The sequence below is a fragment of the Scyliorhinus torazame genome, chromosome 5 (genome assembly GCF_047496885.1).
Source record: "Scyliorhinus torazame isolate Kashiwa2021f chromosome 5, sScyTor2.1, whole genome shotgun sequence".
NCBI classification, from domain to species: domain Eukaryota; kingdom Metazoa; phylum Chordata; class Chondrichthyes; order Carcharhiniformes; family Scyliorhinidae; genus Scyliorhinus; species Scyliorhinus torazame.
This window is the reverse complement of record NC_092711.1, coordinates 296,176,866-296,196,048: the sequence shown is the minus strand read 5'-3', so window position 1 is coordinate 296,196,048 and position 19,183 is coordinate 296,176,866. Positions and strand designations below refer to the sequence as shown.

Sequence of the window (19,183 nt, the reverse complement as noted above, 5' to 3'; positions counted from 1 at the left end):
ATCTACACTGTTGCAAGATGATAGCTGCATGTGGACTCTGATCTGTTTGTTTGTTTTCCTACATTAATCTGGTGGCTGTTGCCCACCATGGCTCCAATTCTATTTATCCCAGACTGCAGGGAATATTTATCTGATATAGCGAATTGATCAAAGCCTTCAAAGTGCCAAGAGACAGGTACAGAAAGCCTCCACTACAACGATAGGCAACCGAGGTTAGTGAGTGGGCCGCATGTGTGACCCTCCTTCATAAGGGCAGCACGATAGCACAGTGGGTAGCAGTGTTGCTTCACAGCTCCAGGGTCCTAGGTTCGATTCCCGGCTTGGGTCACTGTCTGTGTGGAGTCTGCACGTTCTCCCCGTGTCTGCATGATTTTCCTCCGGATGCTCCGGTTTCCTCCCGCAAGTCCCGAAAGACGTACTGTTAGGTCATTTGGACATTCTGAATTCTCCCTCTGTGTACCCGAACAGGCGCCGGAATGTGGTGACTAGGGGCTTTTCACAGTAACTTCACTGCAGTGTTAATGTAAGACTACTTGTGACAATAAAGGTTATTATTATCTGAGTGGGCCGCAAGATTGAAATTGGGCTTGTTTACCAACCATGACTCCATGAATAAGATTGAGTACATTTAATATGCACCAAATATTTCAGAACAAGTTATAGATAGAAAATGCTTAATTGCTTATATATTAAAAGAAGTGTCATCAACTTCAAATGGTAAAAACAAAATAGAAAGTCCACTTTGGATGCAGAGGGAGCTCGCGGCTTCACAGTCAATGTTGTGAGCAATCAGCTTGCACCTCACTTCACTTGCTCTTGCTTTACATGCTTATCACTTCAGTCTTACTAGTCAGAGAAAAATTAGGCAGCCAAAATTCAGCGGCATGTGGGAACACTGTGCATGGGCAAGATCAACGAAATACCTCATGGGCCTCACTCAGAACCCACATGGCCCACAGGTGGTCCCCAGGCTTTCGGTGGCCCGCTACTGCTCTGCTAGGTTGCCTTTCACCTTTCCGTTTTCGGTAAAAGAAACTCTCCCTTTTCAAGCCTTTCTTTAAACCATCCCATTCTGGTGAATCTTCTCTGGGCCTTTTCCAGGGCTGTGGACCGCAGCAGCCTACACCTGCAGCTCTTCCTCAATTTACAGATGTCGGGTTTTTGCCAGCGGTTGGCCCCAAGCTGGGAATCATTTGAGCAATTTAAATCCAGGCATGCACAAGTCACCTCAGATGTTCTTCCCATTGAGCCCACTTGCCCGGTCTAGCGCCCAACTGGTATGGGCTGGAAAGAGGAAACCCAGGCCCGTTTCTCGGCTCGATGGGCTACTCCTGTTCCTATCTCTTGAGTTCTTATCTATTAGCTATATGCCCACTCCACTAAACAGTGTCTTGCTCCAGCTTCGGGCATTCCTTTTTAGATATTGACCTGTTCTCCTAACTTTATATCATCATCAAATATCTGTATCGCTCCTCTTAGGCCTAGGTCAAACGTCATTTATAGAAATGAAAAAACAGTCGAGGTTCCTGTGCCAATTATATGGGATGCACCACTACCCATGTTCAACTGATCTGAAAGACATAAACTGGATTCAATTTAAGTTAATTCAGTGCAACCAGCTGGAAATAGGGCACATTTCTGCCCTTCTCAGCCAGGGTATGACAGCCTAGAACATAAGGCCATAAGAACTAAGAACAGGAGTTTGGCCCCTCGAGCCAGCTCTGCCATTTAGTAGGATTATGGCTTCCACTTTCCTGCCCTTACTCCATCACCCTTGATTCCATTACTGATCAAGAATCTACCAATCTCAGCTCTAAATATACACAAGGATTCTGCCCCCACAGCTCTCTGTGGCAAGGAGTTCCAAAGACTCACAACCCTCTGATAGAAGAAATTCCTCCTCACCTCAGTCTTAAATTGGCATCCCTTTATTCTGAGATTATGCCCTCTAGTCTTAGACTCTCCCATGAGGGGAAATATCCTCTCAGCATTTACCCTGTCAAGGCCCTTAAGGATCCTTCATGTTTCAACAAAATCACTTCACGTTCTTCTAAATTCCAATGAGTAGAGTCCCAACTTGTTTAACTTTTGCTCATAAGACAATCCTTCCATATCAGGGATCTTCCAAACGAACCATCTCCGAAGCTCCTATGTGCAGGAAGAAATCTGGCACCTGGATGGCACTGCCAGGGCACCAGGCGCACAGTGCGAAGCTGCCTGTGTGGCATCAGCAGTGCCAGGGTGCCAGCCTGGCCAGAGGCTGACCACCCCGGAACCTCTAATCACCTGGGAGACACCCCCCCCCCCTCCTCCCCAAGTGCTGGTATGCCTCATCCCTGTTTGTGGGAACTAATACTAATCAGCACTCAGCTGGGGTCCCTCGACAAGGCCGATAGATGCCGGGTGGTTGTTCAATCTGACGTTTAGCAGGATAAGTACGTTCTTAAGCTCATTTAACCATGCAAGACTGAGTCCCACTCTAGTGGCCATCGGGAATCCCAGGGAGGCGCCCCCTCCTCCAGATTTCCCGCCACATCCCATCCCGATTCTGGCAGGGCACAGACGGTAAATCGTGCCCAATATCTTCCCTTAAATAAGGGGACCAAAACTGCTCACAGTACTCCAGATGTGGTCTCACCAGTACCTTGTACAGTTGCAGCAAGTCGTCCCTACTCTTATACTCCAACTTCCTCGAAATAAGGGCCAACGTTCCATTAGCGTTCCTGAGTACCTGCTGCACCTGTGTGCTAGCTTTCTGTCTTTTGTGCACAAATACCCCCAAGTCATTTGTTGCAAATTTCTGCAGTTTTTCTCCATTGAAATAATACTCTGTTCTTTTGTTCTTCCTTCCAAAATGAACCAAGTCACATTTCCCCACATTATACTCCATTTGCCAACCTTTTGTCCACTTACTTAACCTATCAATATCTCTTTGCTGTTTGTATTCCTCTCGCAACTTGCCTTTCCACCTATTTTTGTGTCATCTGCAAATTTGGCTACAGTACATTTGCTTCCTTCTTCCAAGTCATTAATATATATTGTAAACAATTGCGGTCCCAGCACTGATCCCAGTGCTTACAGGTTGCCAACCTGAAAAGGAACCCCTTATCCCCCATCGCTGTTTCCTGCCATTAGCCACTTCTCTATCCATGCCAAAACCGTGGGCTTTTATCTTATGACTTAACCTTTTTTGATGTACCTTGTCAAATGCCTTCTGGAAGTGCAAATACAACACATCTACTGATTCCCCTGTACCACTCTGGTTGAGACTGCCTCGAAAAACTTTAATAAATTTGTCAGACATGATTTCTCTTTCATGAATGCATTCTGACTCTGCTTGATTAGATTATGATTTTCCAAATGTGCTGCTATTACTTCCTTAATAATTGATCCCAACATTTTTCCAACAATCGATGTTCAGCTAATCGGCCTATAGTTACCTGGTTTATGTATGTGCATGCGTGTGTGAGTATGTGCATGGGTATATATATGTGTGTGGTATGTATGTATATGTATGTGTGTGTGGGTGTTTGTGTCTGTGTGAGTATATCTATGTTTATGTGCGGGTATGTGGGTGTGTATATGTGTGGGCATGTGAGTGTGTATATGTTTGTGTGTGTGTTTATGTGTACCTGCTAATCCATGCCGGCCAAGCATATCACCTGAGAGGGAAAGAAAGCTCGATAAAGACAAAACGACCGAGTATTGTTTGCAAAAATCAGTGAAACACATGCATCATGAAAATATGTGTTGTGAATAAAATGCTGCAGCAATTGAGGGAAAAAAAACCTGTCATTGAGTCAAGAACACTTTCATATTCTCTGACTATGTTTTTCCTTTTGCAGGGTCCTCCCGGGCTTCCAGGCCAAAAGGTAAGGTCTGAAAACACCAAATTGCTCATGTGTTTCTTGTTTGTTTGTGCAGTGCATTTAAGTTAATTTGAATCACTTTTCTGTGTTCCCCCTTCTGCATTAGGGTGATCCAGGCGACGTGTTGTCAGCGCATTTTTCAGGGCATAAAGGAGATCCAGGACTGCCTGGGCTCCCTGGATTGCCTGTAAGTAGCAGAGTCACGTGTCTTTGTTCTCTCAAATGGTTTTCAAGTGCATTTTAATGCCTGACTGTGTGTGTTTAAGTGAACATGTATGTGATCGATGGTGTATGATTGATCTCTGGTGTGTTATGAGTCAGAACTTCGCTGCAAGCATAGCTCTTAAAAGTGAAGCTATTAAAGAAAATATTGATTTAAAAAGGACTTCTCCCATTCAGGCCAACAGTTTTAATATTGTAGTCGATCTCTTGCAGATGCAGACATGTCGTAAATGTTGCATTTGGGGTGATGAATGTGTTTTGAGACGTGGTAAAATGGTACTGCTGTCAGTGCGGAGATGGTCTATATCAGCAGGTCTTAGCTCGAAGAGGGAACAGTTGAATAAAAATAGTTGCCGATTAAAACTTTTATAATTTAGCTCCACATGCCCTAGGGTGCACCTAGAAATGGGACTTTATTTGGTAATTTAGAGGTGATGCGGTTTAGTGGTAATTTTGCTGGACAGCAACTAAGGAACAGTCCAAGTCCCAGCCGGCGGAGATACCGGCTCCTTGCTTGGCCGGCTTTTATCTCGGGGAATTAACGAGCCCGCTGTTGTTCCTGTGTCCCTCAGCAGGGAGCTTGTACTCTATGGGCCCCTCTGGGAGATCAATCAGGTCGGCCTCACGGGGGTTTTCACACTTGTGCAACCTGAATTTCGTCTGCATCCATTCACAGGCCTGTATCTGCTGCTGCCCCATGCTACTTCTATTTTCCTTGTGTTTCCGCACCCCACCCCCCTCCCACCCATTATTTATGATGTTGCTAAAACCAGACAAAAGCGTTCCCAATTGTTGAGATAAATGGCAAGCAGTGTTACTCCGTGTCTAAGCTGCAGTAAACCAGACTCATGGGTGTTTGATGCCGACACTAGCAATATGAACTTGCCCAGTCTGTTGAAATAATGTTTCAGTTGATGAATATAGCATGAAGCTAACAAATCTCCGTCTTTCACAGGGTCCCCAAGGCATAGCAGGAGTAACCGGTCCATCAGGCCCAATTGGTCCTCCGGGTCAGCCGGTACGTAAAGTTGGGGCAAAGTTAGATGCCGCAGACAGTCACTGTTCTCACCACCCAGTGTACACACCCCACAACACTGGTGATTGATTCAATTTATTTCCAGATCTTCAATCGTAGCCACAGTCAGAAGGAGTCCCTCCCCTCACTTTAAAATGATCTCTTTTGGACTTGTAATTCTCAGCAAATAGTAAATACGTTCAGTGACACCAAGAAACCTAGTTTTAAGAATTACAGTGAAAGTAATTGTGGGGGTAGGGTTCTATTGGGACAATGTCAGAACTCTTTCTGTGCCTAAGTTAGTTTGACACTTCTGGTTGACAAATTGCAGGATTAACAAAGATAGAGATATTTCTGGGGCGGCACGGTGATGCAGTGGTTAGCACTTCTGCCTCACAGCGCCAAGGACCCGGGTTCGACCTCGGCCCCGGGTCACTGCCCGTGTAGAGTTTGCACGTTCTCCCTGAGTCTGAGTGGGTGTCACCCCACAACCCAAAGATGTGCAGGGTCGGTGGATTGGCCAGGCTAAATTGCCCCTTAATTGGAAAAGTAAAAAGAAAGATAGAGATATTTTCATCCTATATTTGAGAGGGCAGAGAGCTTGTAGGGGTAGTTGCAACAAGGCAAGGTTTGTTAAATAAGCAATATGATCCTTGATTAACTGAGGGGTTTGGTTACGTGTGGGGCTGCATTCTCTTTGATGGAATGGGTTTTTATGGATCTTCTGGTTAAAATTGTTTACTGTGAAACTGCTTTATTTTTTTCCCAGGGTTCACCTGGTTCTCCCGGTTCACCTGGACCAAAGGTAAGATCAGAGGAAGATAACAGACATCTTGCTAAATTGAGGACACTTCACATGACATTGGTTCACTGTTTCTCCTTTCTTTCATTTCGCTAGGGGAACATGGGTTTGAATTTTCAAGGACCCAAAGGAGAGAAGGTAAACTGACGGCTTAATCTTTTTCTGTTCATAATGGTAACCTGGCATCATTAACATTAATACACGTACTTCATACTTTGTGGCTATACTGGCTGCAGTTCCTTGATGAGTCTAGCTCATACCCCCTTGAAGGGTTGCCTAATGCGACAGTAACTTACAGATAGAACAAGGCCTCAGGAAGGAAGAGATGGGCATCAAGCAGGGAAAAAAGGAAATTATAGGAACGTGAGTAAAGGCACCTTAGATGGGATGGGTTTTCAGGATTTTTTTTTAAAAGCAGTTTTCACGCAAGAATGTTCGCGAGGGCAGGGGCCCCAGGGCTGAATAGTCTGTGGTAAATTGTTGTTTGAAAAAATATATATTTACTAAAGTTTTTTAACACAATTTTTCTCCCTTACAAACAATAACCCCCCCCCCTACCCCCCCCCCACCCCCCCCCCCCCCCCCACCCGACCCCGTAACAAAATAACAAGAAATCGCACAGAGCAAGATATATACATGGTAAAATGATACGTTTACCTAGCTTTGTACACTGGCTCTCTCCCGCATGTGCCAGTTTCCCCAACCCTTCGTGTTATCTCTTGCTCACCCACCCTCCCAGGCAATCCGCCATTACCCTCCCCCCCCTCCCTCCAATGAACCCCCCCCCCCCCCCCAGGTTGCTGCTGCTGCTGACCGACCTTCATCTAACGCTCCGCGAGATAGTCTAGGAACGGTTGCCACCGCCTGTAGAATCCCTGCGCAGACCCTCTCAAGGCAAACGTAATCCTCTCCAGCTTTATAAACCCAGCCATGTCGTTTATCCAGGCCTCCACGCTGGGGGGCTTCGCCTCCTTCCACATTAGCAAGATCCTTCGCCGGGCTACTAGGGACGCAAAGGCCAGAATGCCGGCCTCTTTCGCCTCCTGCACTCCCGGCTTGTCCACTGCTCCAAATATTGCTAACCCCCAGCTTGGCTTGACCCGGACTTTCACCACCTGAGATATTGCTCCCGCCACTCCTCTCCAGAACCCCTCCAGTGCCGGGCATGACCAAAACATATGGACATGGTTCGCCGGGCTCCCTGAGCACCTTCCACATCTGCCCTCCACCCCAAAGAACCTACTCAACCTCGCCCCCGTCAAGTGCGCTCTGTGGACCACCTTAAATTGTATGAGGCTAAGCCTGGCACACGAGGAAGAGGAATTAACCCTACCTAGGGCATCAGCCCACAGACCTTCCTGAATCTCCTCCCCCAGCTCCTCCTCCCATTTATCCTTCAGCTCCTCTGCCAGCGCTTCCCCCTCTTCTTTCATCACCTGGTGTATTGCCGAAACCTTGCCCTCCCTGACCCATACACCCGAGATCACCCTGTCTTTGAATTTCTTGTGCCGGGAGCAACGTGAATTCCCTCACCTGTCGCCTCACAAACGCCCTCACCTGCATATATCTAAAGGCATTTCCCGGGGGTATCTCGAACTTCTCCTCCAGTGCCCCTAGGCTCGCAAAAGTCCCGTCAATGAACAGGTCCCCCATTCTTCTAATCCCCGCCCGATACCAGCTCTGGAACCCCCCGTCCATCTTCCCCGGGACAAACCGGTGGTTACCCCTGATCGGGGACCACACCGAGGCTCCCACTGCACCCCTATGCCGTCTCCACTGGCCCCAGATCCTTAGCGTTGCCGCCACCACCGGGCTCGTGGTGTACCTTGTCATCAAGTGCGGCAGCGGTGCCGTCACCAACGCCCCCAGGCTCGTTCCTTTACAGGACGCCATCTCCATCCTCTTCCATGCCGCCCCCTCGCCCTCCATCACCCACTTGCGGATCACCGCCACATTTGCTGCCCAGTAATAGCTCCCTAGGTTTGGCAGCGCCAACCCTCCTCGGTCCCTACTGCGTTCCAGGAACCCTCTCCTTACCCTCGGGGTCTTATTCGCCCACACAAACCCCATTATACTCCTACCTACTCTCTTGAAAAAGGCCTTCGTGATCACGATGGGAAGGCACTGAAACACAAACAGAAACCTCAGAAGGACCACCATTTTGACCGACTGCACTCTACCCGCCAGCGAGAGCGGTAACATGTCCCATCTTTTGAAGTCCTCCTCCATTTGCTCCACCAACCTCGTCTGATTCAGTTTATGTAGGGCCCCCCAACTCCTGGCTATCTGGATCACCAGATACCGAAAGCTCCCCTCTGCCCTCCTCAGCGGTAGGTCCCCTATCCCTCTTTCTTGGTCCCCTGCCTGTAATACAAAGAGCTCACTCTTCCCTACATTGAGCTTATAGCCCCGAAACTCCCCAAACTCCCTTAGAGTCTGCATGACCTACACCATCCCCTCCATTGGATCCGCCACGTACAGCAACAGGTCATCCGCATAGAGCGACACCCGATGCTCTTCTCCCCCTCGGACCACCCCCCTCCATTTATTAGACTCCCTCAATGACATGGTCAAGGGTTTGATCGCCAATGCAAACAACAGGGGGGACAGGGGGCACCCCTGCCTCGTCCCTCGGTACAGCAGAAAGTACTCCGACCTCCGCCGGTTCGTCACTACACTCGCCACCGGGGCTCTGTAAAGGAGCTTAACCCAACTGATAAACCCTCCCCCGAACCCAAACCTACGCAGCACCTCCCAGAGGTACTCCCACTCTACTCGGTCAAAGGCATTCTCCGCGTCCATAGCTGCCACTATCTCCGCCTCTCCCTCCTCCGATGGCATCATTATCACGTTTAAGAGCCGCCGCACATTAGTGTTTAATTGCCTGCCCTTTACAAATCCCGTCTGGTTCTCGTGTATCACCCCCGGGACACAGTCCTCGATCCTCATGGCCAGCACTTTTGCCAGCAACATAAGAACTAGGAGCAGGAGTAGGCCATCTGGCCCCTCGAGCCTGCTCCACCATTCAATGAGATCATGGCTGATCTTTTGTGGACTCAGCTCCCACTTTCCGGCCCGAACACCATAACCCTTAATCCCTTTATTCTTCAAAAAACTATCTATCTTTATCTTAAAAACATTTAATGAAGGAGCCTCTACTGCTTCACTGGGCAAGGAATTCCATAGATTCACAACCCTTTGGGTGAAGAAGTTCCTCCTAAACTCAGTCCTAAATCTACTTCCCCTTATTTTGAGGCTATGCCCCCTAGTTCTGCTTTCACCCGCTAGTGGAAACAACCTGCCCGCATCTATCCTATCTATTCCCTTCATAATCTTATATGTTTCTATAAGATCCCCCCTCATCCTTCTAAATTCCAACGAGTACAGTCCCAGTCTACTCAACCTCTCCTCGTAATCCAACCCCTTCAGCTCTGGGATTAACCTAGTGAATCTCCTCTGCGCACCCTCCAGTGCCAGTACGTCCTTTCTCAAGTAAGGAGACCAAAACTGAACACAATACTCCAGGTGTGGCCTCACTAACACCTTATACAACTTAGCATCCACATTGAGGAGCGAGATCGACCTGTACGATCCACATTGCAGTGGGTCCTTGTCCCGCTTTAGGATCAAAGAAATTGTCACCAAGAGAGGGTCCCCTCCTCTCTTGCCTCATTAAAGGTCCTCACTAGTAGCGGGGCCAACAGGTCTACGTACTTCCTGTAGAACTCCACCGGGAACCCGTCCAGCCCCGGGACCTTCCCCGCCTGCATACTCCCCAAACCCTTGCTCAGCTCCTCCAACCCAATTGGTGCCCCCAAACCAGCCACCTCTTGCTCCTCCACCCTCGGGAATCTCAGTTGGTCTAGGAATCGTCTCATCCCCTCTTCCCCCGCTGGGGGCTGGGATCTGTACAGCTCTTCATAGAAGGCCTTAAATACCTCGTTTATTTTCGTCGCACTCCGAACCGTGGTTCCCCTTCCATCTTTGACTCCCCCTATTTCCCTCGCTGCCATCCTCTTACGGAGCTGGTGTGCCAGCATCCGACTAGCCTTTTCCCCATGCTCGTAGGTCGCCCCCTGCGCCTTCCTCCACTGTGCCTCCGCCTTCCCTGTGGTCAACAGGTCAAACTTCGTCTGGAGGCGTCGTCTTTCCCCAAGTAATCTCTCCTCCGGGGCCTCTGCGTATCTCCTGTCCACTCTCAAAATCTCCCCCACTAACCTCTCCCTTTCCATGCCCTCTGTCTTCTCCCTATGAGCCCTGATGGAGATTAACTCTCCCCTGACCACCCCCACCCGCACCTCCCCGTTGTCGTTGGCCTCCAAGTACCTTTCGATGCACCCCCTCACCTTCCCACACACCACCCCATCTGCCAGCAGTCCCACATCCAACCGCCACAGCGGGCGTTGATCCCTCTCCTCTCCCAGCTCCAGTTCCACCCAGTGTGGGGCATGGTCCGAAACGGCTATGGCCGAATACTCCGTCCCCTCCACCCTCGGGATGAGCGCCCTGCCCAGAACAAAAAAATCTATCCGGGAGTAGGCTTTGTGCACACGGGAGAAAAAAGAAAATTCCCTGGCCTGCGGCCTTGCAAACCTCCATGGGTCCACTCCCCCCATCTGATCCATAAACCCCCTAAGCACCTTGGCTGCCGCCGGCCTCTTTCCAGTCCTTGATCTGGAGCGGTCCAGTGCTGGGTCTAACACTGTATTGAAGTCCCCTCCCATTATCAGGCCTCCTACCTCCAGGTCCGGAATGCGCCCCAACATGCGATTCATGAATCCAGCATCATCCCAGTTCAGGGCATATACATTTACCAACACCACCCATGTCCCTTGCAACCTACCGCTCACCATCACATATCGCCCTCCATTATCCACTACGATAGTCTTGGCCTCAAATGACACCCGCTTTCCCACCAATATTGCCACCCCTCTATTCTTCGCGTCCAGTCCCGAGTGGAATACCTGTCCTACCCATCCCTTTCTTAACCTGACCTGGTCTGCCACCTTCAGGTGTGTCTCTTGGAGCATGACCACGTCTGCCTTCAGTCCCTTTAAGTGCGCGAACACTTGAGCCCTCTTCACCGGCCCATTCAGGCCCCTCACGTTCCACGTTATCAGCCGGATTGGAGGGGGGGCTCCCCCCCCCACCCCCCCCCCCCCCCCGCCGACTAGCCATCTCCTTTTCTAGGCTAGTCCCGTGCCTGCGCCTCCCTCACCCTCCAGTCCCCCAGCCGGGGGACCCCCGACCACATCTTCTGTGTCCCATTCCCTTTCAGCCAGTGCAGCAGCAACCCTTTTTCTCCCCCCCTTCCCCCCCTCCCCTCCCCCCGCTAGACCCCTGTCTAGCTTTTCTGCTCCCCCATATCACTCCCGTAAGTCAGCTGACACCTGCTGACCCCGGCTTCCCCCGCCGTCCCATTGACCTCCCCGTGTGGGAGTCCCCCAATCGGTATGCGTTCCTTCGTGCCCCGTCCTGCCTTTCTTCCCGCGCGCGGGGAAAAAAACCGCGTTTTCCAAAGCCTGCCCCACCCCCTCTGGCGCAGCTCCTGTCCGAGGCCTTGTCTCTCTCCCCCAGCCCATGTAACATTTCCTGCGCGTGATTGACCCCCTATATACAACAACCATCACACATCAAACCTCAAACATCCCCCCCACACTCACAAACCCTCAGTTAGAGTCCAACTTTTCGGCTTGTACAAAGGTCCACGCCTCTTCAGGCGTTTCGAAGTAATAGTGTTGGCCCTTGTATGTGACCCACAGTCCCGCTGGCTGCAGCATTCCGAATTTCACCCCTTTCCGGTGCAGCACCGCTTTGGCCCGGTTGAAACCCGCTCTCCGCTTTGCAACCTCCGTGCTCCAGTCCGGGTATATTCGGATCTCTGCATTGTCCCACTTACTGCTCCGCTCCTTCTTGGCCAATTTCAGGACCCTCACTCTGTCCGTGAACCGGTAAAATCTCACCACCATAGCCCTTGGCAGCTCATTTGCCTTAGGCTTCCTCGCCAGCACCCGGTGTGCCCCGTCTACCTCCAGCGACCTCGAAGGGGCCTCCGTGCCCATCATCGCTCTGAGCATCGTGCTCGCGTATGCCCCGGCATCGGCCCCCTCCACCCCTTCAGGGAGACCCAGGATCCGCAGATTCTTTCTCCTCGACCTGTTCTCCAGGTCTTCAAGTCTTCCCGCCCACCTCTTGTGTAGCGCCTCGTGCCGCTCCACTCTCACCGCCAGGCCCAAGAGCTCGTCCTCATTCTCACTGACTCTTTTCTGTACCTCCTGGATCTTTACCTCGTGGGCCTTCTGGGTCATCCCTAGTCCTTCAATCGCCGACAACATAGGCGCCAGCATCTCCTTCCGCAGCGCCTCGAAGCAGCGCTTGATGAACACCTGCAGCTCCGGCCCGCACTCCGCTTTTTTTTTCCCCTCGCTTCTCCCGCTGCTCCAATGCCGCTTTTTTGGCCGTTGCACTTCTGGTCCGGTCCATAAAAGTTGGAGGGGGACCTCTCTCTTCCCTTCCCCACAGGTTGTCTTTGAAAAAAACTCCGTTGGGGCTCCGCTAACGAGCCCAAAAGTCCGTAATAGCGGGAGCTGCTGAATCGTGCGGCTTAGCTCCGCATAGCCGCAACCCTGTGGTAAAGTGTAACTGGAGATCGGAAGATTATAGAAAGCAAACTTGAATGTAAGGCTGGAGGTTAATACCTAGAGAATGGGGAAAGGATGTAAGAAGCCACTTTGCTGGAGGCTGGGGAGCCGGAAGAGGTAAGTAATGATGATGAGAGCATGGGGCCATGTATATGGTACAAGACACACACCTGTTAGGATGCCCATCCTCACGAGAGTAAGAAAAACAAACCTACATAAAATTTTAATCGACAACCACACACAATCGGGACCTAACAGTAGGCTGTAAATGGTGTATGGTCCTTCTTTTACTCTGTTTATCTCATGTCCATCCTTGACAGGGTGATCCAGGTCTTCAGGGTCCCCCGGGACCCCCTGGACAGTTGGAGCAGCTGAATTCTCCTGTTGTCGACTTCCAGAAAGGAGACAAGGTAAGTGTTTCATCACTTTCCACAGAGAGTGGGCTTCTACCTAACCGCAAAGGGAGTTAAGAACAAGTACATTGGGCGAGATTCTCCACTCTCGCGCCGGTTGCGCGAAACGCCTGGGCCGCCAAAATTTCTTGGGAGAATCGCGGTCCGACGCCCTCCCGCGATTCTCCCAAGCGGCGGGAACGGCCCGGTCGAGTTCCGCAGGCCGGAGAATCACCGGAGACACCCAAAATGGCGATTCTCCGGCACCCCCGCTATTCTCAGGCCCGGATGGGCTGAGCGGCCAGGCCATCCACACCTGGTCGCTGCCGTCGGGAACAGCGCGCGAACGCTGGGGGGGGGGGCGGCCTGCGGGGGGACGAGGGTGGATCCTGCACCGGGGGGTACCTCAAATGTGGGGTGGCCCGCGATCGGTGCCCACCAATCGTCGGGCCGTCCTCTCTGAAGGAGGACCTCCTTCCTTCCGCGGCCCCGCAAGATCCGCCTGGCATCTTCTTGCAGGGCGGTCTTAGAGAGGATGGCAACCATGCATGCGCGGGTTGGGGCCGGCCAACCCGCGCATGCGCGGAAGACGCCAGTTATGCGACGCCGGCCGCGTCATCTATGCGGCGCCGCCTTTACGCGGGCGACAAGGCCTGGCGCGTGTAGATGACGCGGCCCCGATCCTAGCCCATTGTCAGGGCCTGAATCGGTTGGGACCGGGGCCGTTTCACGCCGTCGTGAACCTCGACCGTGTTCACGACGGCGTGGGCACTTCGGTGCGGGAGTGGAGAATCCCGCCCATTGTATCTAACTTTCTCTCCTCAAATGACGATGTTCCTGTGGGCGCATCCTAAAGCTTTCATCACTGTTTTGTTCTTGTTAGGGTGAAATTGGACCACGTGGCTATCCCGGGGAGAGGGGCACGCCCGGCCTACCTGTAAGTATGGTGCACAGAGCTTAAACAAAAATGTCTTCAGGGTATCGCCGTCAGCCTGTCACTCAGTCCACATTCTGTTTGTTACAGGGCCCCCCTGGCTTTAGTGGCAGAGGCGAGAAGGGTGAGCCTGGAGATCCAGGAAAGCGAGTAAGTAAGAGAATCAAACAGGACCAAACTGCAGAGCTGTTGAGCGGCGACATGCCAGATAGCGCTGGTGGGCCAGAAACAATAGGCGGCAGTTTCTATCATATTGGCCATTTTTGGAATAGATTACCAGCACTAGACAATTTTAAAGTCAAGGTTGATACGAGATGAATGCTTTTGTGTTGCTTAACTCCCTTTTCCGTGATTGGATCCTGTCAAGTGCCAGTCATGTTCATGCTACTTCTTGTTAATTAATTTTTAAAAAAAATATTTTTATTAAGGTATTTGCAAAATTTTTATAACAATAATGAAAACAATAACATTAACATGGTAAAATAAACATTTCCCCACCCGACCCAATCTTCACACACCTCAACCATCTAACACCTATCCGCCCGCGCCCCCCCCCCCCTTTGGAATACTGCTTCTGCCGACATTTTAATTTTCCCCGAGAAAGTCGACGAACGGCTGCCACCTCCGAGAGAACCCCAGCATTGACCCTCTTAAGGCAAACTTTATTTTCTCCAGCTTGAGAAACCCAGCCATGTCACTGACCCAGGTCTCCACACTCGGGGGCTTCGAGTCCCTCCACATTAACAGGATCCGTCTCCGTGCTACCAGGGAGGCAAAGGCCAAGACGTCGGCCTCTTTCGCCCCCTGAACTCCCGGATCTTCTGACACTCCAAAGATTGCTTCTTGTTAATTAGATTGGCAGTTGTGTCATCAGTTGCCTGGGTCTGAAGGTCAGGAATGCCTTTCCTAAAACTATCCCCCTCGCTACCTAACTCTGCTCCTCTAAGATGCTCCTTAAAATCTACCATTTTGACTGACCTATTATTTTCTCTATGGCACAGCGTGCAATTGTGAGAGAGAACATACCTGGAAAGTGCCCTGGCATTTATTAATGCAAGTTGTTGCTGTTGCACGTTGTCAATGTACCTCCTTTGTTGGTAAACCCAATGAAATCTCATTTGCCTCGACATTTTCTGTGACCAGTCTACTTTTGAGAGATCCTCATCTCCAAATGTTTTCACTTCCAGTATTACACATTTATACCCGATCACCAACAGGAAGGTGCTGGGGATAGGGTGAGAGATGCACAATTCCAATGACTAAATGAGTTTGTGAGATTTGAGGAGCAGACATCAAGTTAGTGGCTTCTAGAAGGTTTGAGGCAATCAAGACTTCTATATGTTTTGGTGCAATTTCACAGGGCTTTGGTGAGACCATGCCTGGAGTACGGTCATGAAAACAGAAAATGCTGGAAAAACTCAGCAGGTCTGGCAGCATCTGTGAAAGGAGTCGCAGAGACAACGGGTGGGATTTACCGAGCAGCCCGCCGTGTGTTTTTCAGCGGCAGAGGCAGCCCGCCAGAGGGATTTTCCGATCCCGCCATTGTCAACGGGATTTTGCCGGGAAACCCGTGGCGGGGGGGGGGTGCTGTTGGTGGGCCCAGAATATCCCCTTGGCGTGGACAGCTGGTAAATTCCGCCCAAAGTTTTGAGTCTGCGTGATTCTTCTTCAGACTGTTGTGATTCAGTTTTGGCCTCCTTTTCCAAGGAAGGACATGCTCGCCTTGGAGGTGAGAAAGGTTTACTCGTTTAATTTTGGGGTGCGAGCGTCGACATTGTGAGGAAAGGTTGAGTGGAAACAGCTTATACTCGAAGGTGTTTAGAAGAATGAGACGTGATCTCATTGAAACTTTTAAAATTCGGAGGGTGCTGAACAGGGGAAGATGTTTCGATTGGCTGAAGAGTGTAAGATTAGGGGGAATGGTCTAAAGACAACGGTTTGATCATTTAAGACGAAGGTGATGAGAACTTGTTAACTCAGAGGGTTGTGAATCTTTGGAAGTCCCTACCTCAGAGGGTTGTGCGTGCACATTTGCTGAACATATTTAATGCAATGATTAGTAAATTTCTGGAATCCAGCAGAATCAAAGGACAGAACTGAGGTCAATCATTAGCCATGACCTTACTGAATGGTGAAGCAGGTTCATCAGAACCCATGACCTACTCCTGCTTCTATTTTGTAAGTTATTTGAAGGCATATTAAGTACAATGTTTGATTTATATAGTCTTATATGTAGACAAGTAAACCTCTAATGGTCTCGCTCGTCATAAATTGAAGGATCCACTCAATAGAAGCTGTATTCTCCACTGGGTTGGGTGCATGTGGGTGGTTAACGTGAGTGGCTATTAAGTAGAGAATGTGTCAGCTTGGCATGACAGTCTTCAATAGGTGTGAAAATCTAGACATGAGTGTCAGCATGCTTTTTTAAAAATATATATATTTTATTAAAGTTTTTCGATCAAACTAAAACAAAAATTTCCCATTTTACAACTTTGTAATAATATATACATTGATCGTTTTTTAAATAAATAATATGCTAACTAACGGCAACTGCCAACAACAAAATAAAAAACAACAGAAATAGTAACTAAAATAGTAACTTTGTAACATCTAATATAAATAACTAATATATAAACACACACATAAAACCCCTGAGGACCCAAATGAGTCCTCCCGCCCCCCCCCCCCCCTCCCCCCTGGGCTGCTGCTGCTACCTTTCCTATTTTCCCTTATCGCTCTGCGAGATAGTCGAGGAACGGTTGCCACCGCCTGGTGAACCCTGAGCCGAACCTCTTAGTGCGTACTTTATCCGCTCCAATTTTATAAACCCTGCCATGTCGTTTATCCAGGCCTCCACGCCCGGGGGTTTAGCTTCTTTCCACATAAGTAGAATCCTTCGCCGTGCTACTAGGGACGCAAAGGCCAAAACATCGGCCTCTCTCGCCTCCTGCACTCCCGGCTCATCTGCAACCCCAAATATAGCCAACCCCCAGCCTGGTTCGACCCGGACCCCCACCACCTTTGAAATCACTTTTGCCACACCCACCCAGAACCCATGTAATACCGGACATGACCAAAACATGTGGGTGTGGTTCGCCGGGCTTCCCGCGCATCTCCCGCACCTATCCTCCACTCCAAAAAATCTACTCAGCCTTGCTCCAGTGATATGCGCCCTGTGTAGAACCTTGAATTGTATCAGGCTGAGCCTGGCACACGAGGATGAAGAGTTTACCCTACTTAGGGCATCTGCCCACAGCCCCTCCTCTATCTCTTCCCCCAGCTCCTCCTCCCATTTTCCCTTCAGCTCCTCCACCATCGTCTCCCCCTCGTCTCTCATTTCCCTGTATATATCTGACACCCTGCCATCACCCACCCATGCCCCCGAAATCACTCTGCCTTGGATCTCTTGCGCCGGGAGCTGCGGAAATTCCCTCACCTGTTGCCTCACAAATGCCCTCACTTGCATATAGCGAAATGCATTCCCAGGTGGCAGCCCATATTTTTCTGTCAGTGCTCCCAGACTCGCGAACGTCCCGTCTAAGAATAAGTCCTTCAATTTCGCAATTCCTGCTCGCTGCCAAGATTTAAATCCCCCATCTATCCTTCCCGGGACGAACCTATGATTGTTCCTTATCGGGGACCACAGTGAGGCACCCGTCACTCCCTTATGTCGTCTCCACTGCCCCCAAATTTTCAGAGTTGCCACCACCACTGGGTTTGTGGTGTATTTTTTCGGGGAGAACGGCAACGGCGCCGTCGCCAGTGCTTTTAGGCTAGTTCCCCTACAGGACGCCATCTCCAGTCTTTTCCACGCCGCTCCTTCCCCTTCCCTCATCCACTTACATATCATTGACACGTTGGCGGCCCAATAATAATCACTTAGACTCGGCAGTGCCAGTCCCCCTCTGTTCCTACTGCGCTGCAGGAACCCCCTCTTTGCTCTTGGGGTCTTTCCAGCCCACACAAAGCTCATAATACTCTTGTCCACCTTTTTAAAAAAGGCCTTTGTAATCAGTACAGGGAGGCACTGGAACACAAAAAGAAACCTCGGAAGGACCACCATTTTAACCGCGTGCACCCTGCCCGCCAATGACAGGGGCGCCATGTCCCACCTCCTAAAGTCCTCTTCCATCTGCTCTACCAGTCGTGCCAAGTTAAGCTTATGCAAGGTTCCCCAGTTCCTGGCCACCTGGATCCCCAAATACCGGAAATCCCTTGTTACCCTCCTCTACGGTAAATCATCTATTCCCCTGCCCTGTTCCCCGAGATGCATCACAAACAGTTCACTCTTCCCCATATTCAATTTATATCCTGAAAATTCTCCAAACTCCCTGAGTGTCTGCATTATCTCAGGCATCCCCTCCACTGGGTCCGCGACATACAACAACAAATCATCCGCGTATAATGACATCCGATGCTCTTCACCTCCTCTAAGTACCCCCCTCCACTTCCTGGAGCCCCTCAGCGCTATGGCCAGTGGTTCAATTGCCAACGCAAACAGTAACGGGGACAGGGGACATCCCTGTCTTGTACCCCTATATAGTCGGAAGTTGTCAGATCGTTGCCTATTTGTAATCACACTTGCCACCGGGGCCCTGTACAGGAGCTGAACCCATCTAATGAACCCCTCTCCAAATCCAAATCTCCTCAGTACTTCCCACAGGTAGTCCCACTCCACTCTATCAAATGCTTTCTCTGCATCCATCGCCACCAGTATCTCCGCCTCCCCTTCCGGTGGGGGCATCATCATCACCCCCAGCAGCCTCTGTATATTAGCATTCAATTGCCTCCCTTTAACAAACCCCGTTTGATCATCATGCACCACCCCAGGGACACAGTCCTCTATCCTCGTCGCCATCACCTTGGCCAAAAGCTTGGCATCTACATTCAAGAGGGAGATAGGCCTGTATGACCCGCACTGCAGCGGGTCTTTGTCTCTTTTCAGGATCAGCGATATCGTCGCCTCCGACATCGTCGGGGGTAGTGTCCCCCTTTCCCTAGCCTCATTAAAGGTTCTCGTCAGAAGTGGGGCCAGCAGGTCCACATATTTCCCATAGAACTCCACCGGGAACCCATTCGGTCCCGGGGCCTTCCCTGCCTGCATGTTCCCAATTCCTTTTACCACCTCCTCCACCTCAATCTGCGCTCCCAGTCCTGTCCTCTCCTGCTCCTCAACCTTCGGGAACTCCAGCTGGTCTAGGAAACGCATCATTCCCTCTTTCCCTTCCGGGGGTTGAGCCTTATATAGCCTCTCGTAAAATACCTTAAACACCCCGTTCACCCTCTCCGCTCCCCGTTCCATCTTTCC

At 50.5% G+C, this 19,183-nt stretch overlaps 1 protein-coding gene across 1 annotated transcript in view; it reads left to right on the top strand.

The window, feature by feature from the left end:
• Positions 1–19,183, top strand: part of col4a5 (collagen, type IV, alpha 5 (Alport syndrome)) — a 314,324-nt gene that overhangs the window by 137,935 nt on the left and 157,206 nt on the right. Inside the window, exons 8-15 of the mRNA XM_072505790.1 lie at positions 3,846–3,872; positions 3,976–4,056; positions 5,047–5,109; positions 5,876–5,911; positions 6,005–6,046; positions 12,870–12,959; positions 13,825–13,878; positions 13,966–14,025. Of these exons, the coding sequence (XP_072361891.1) occupies positions 3,846–3,872; positions 3,976–4,056; positions 5,047–5,109; positions 5,876–5,911; positions 6,005–6,046; positions 12,870–12,959; positions 13,825–13,878; positions 13,966–14,025 (453 nt within the window). The remainder of the gene's footprint in view (positions 1–3,845; positions 3,873–3,975; positions 4,057–5,046; positions 5,110–5,875; positions 5,912–6,004; positions 6,047–12,869; positions 12,960–13,824; positions 13,879–13,965; positions 14,026–19,183) is intronic.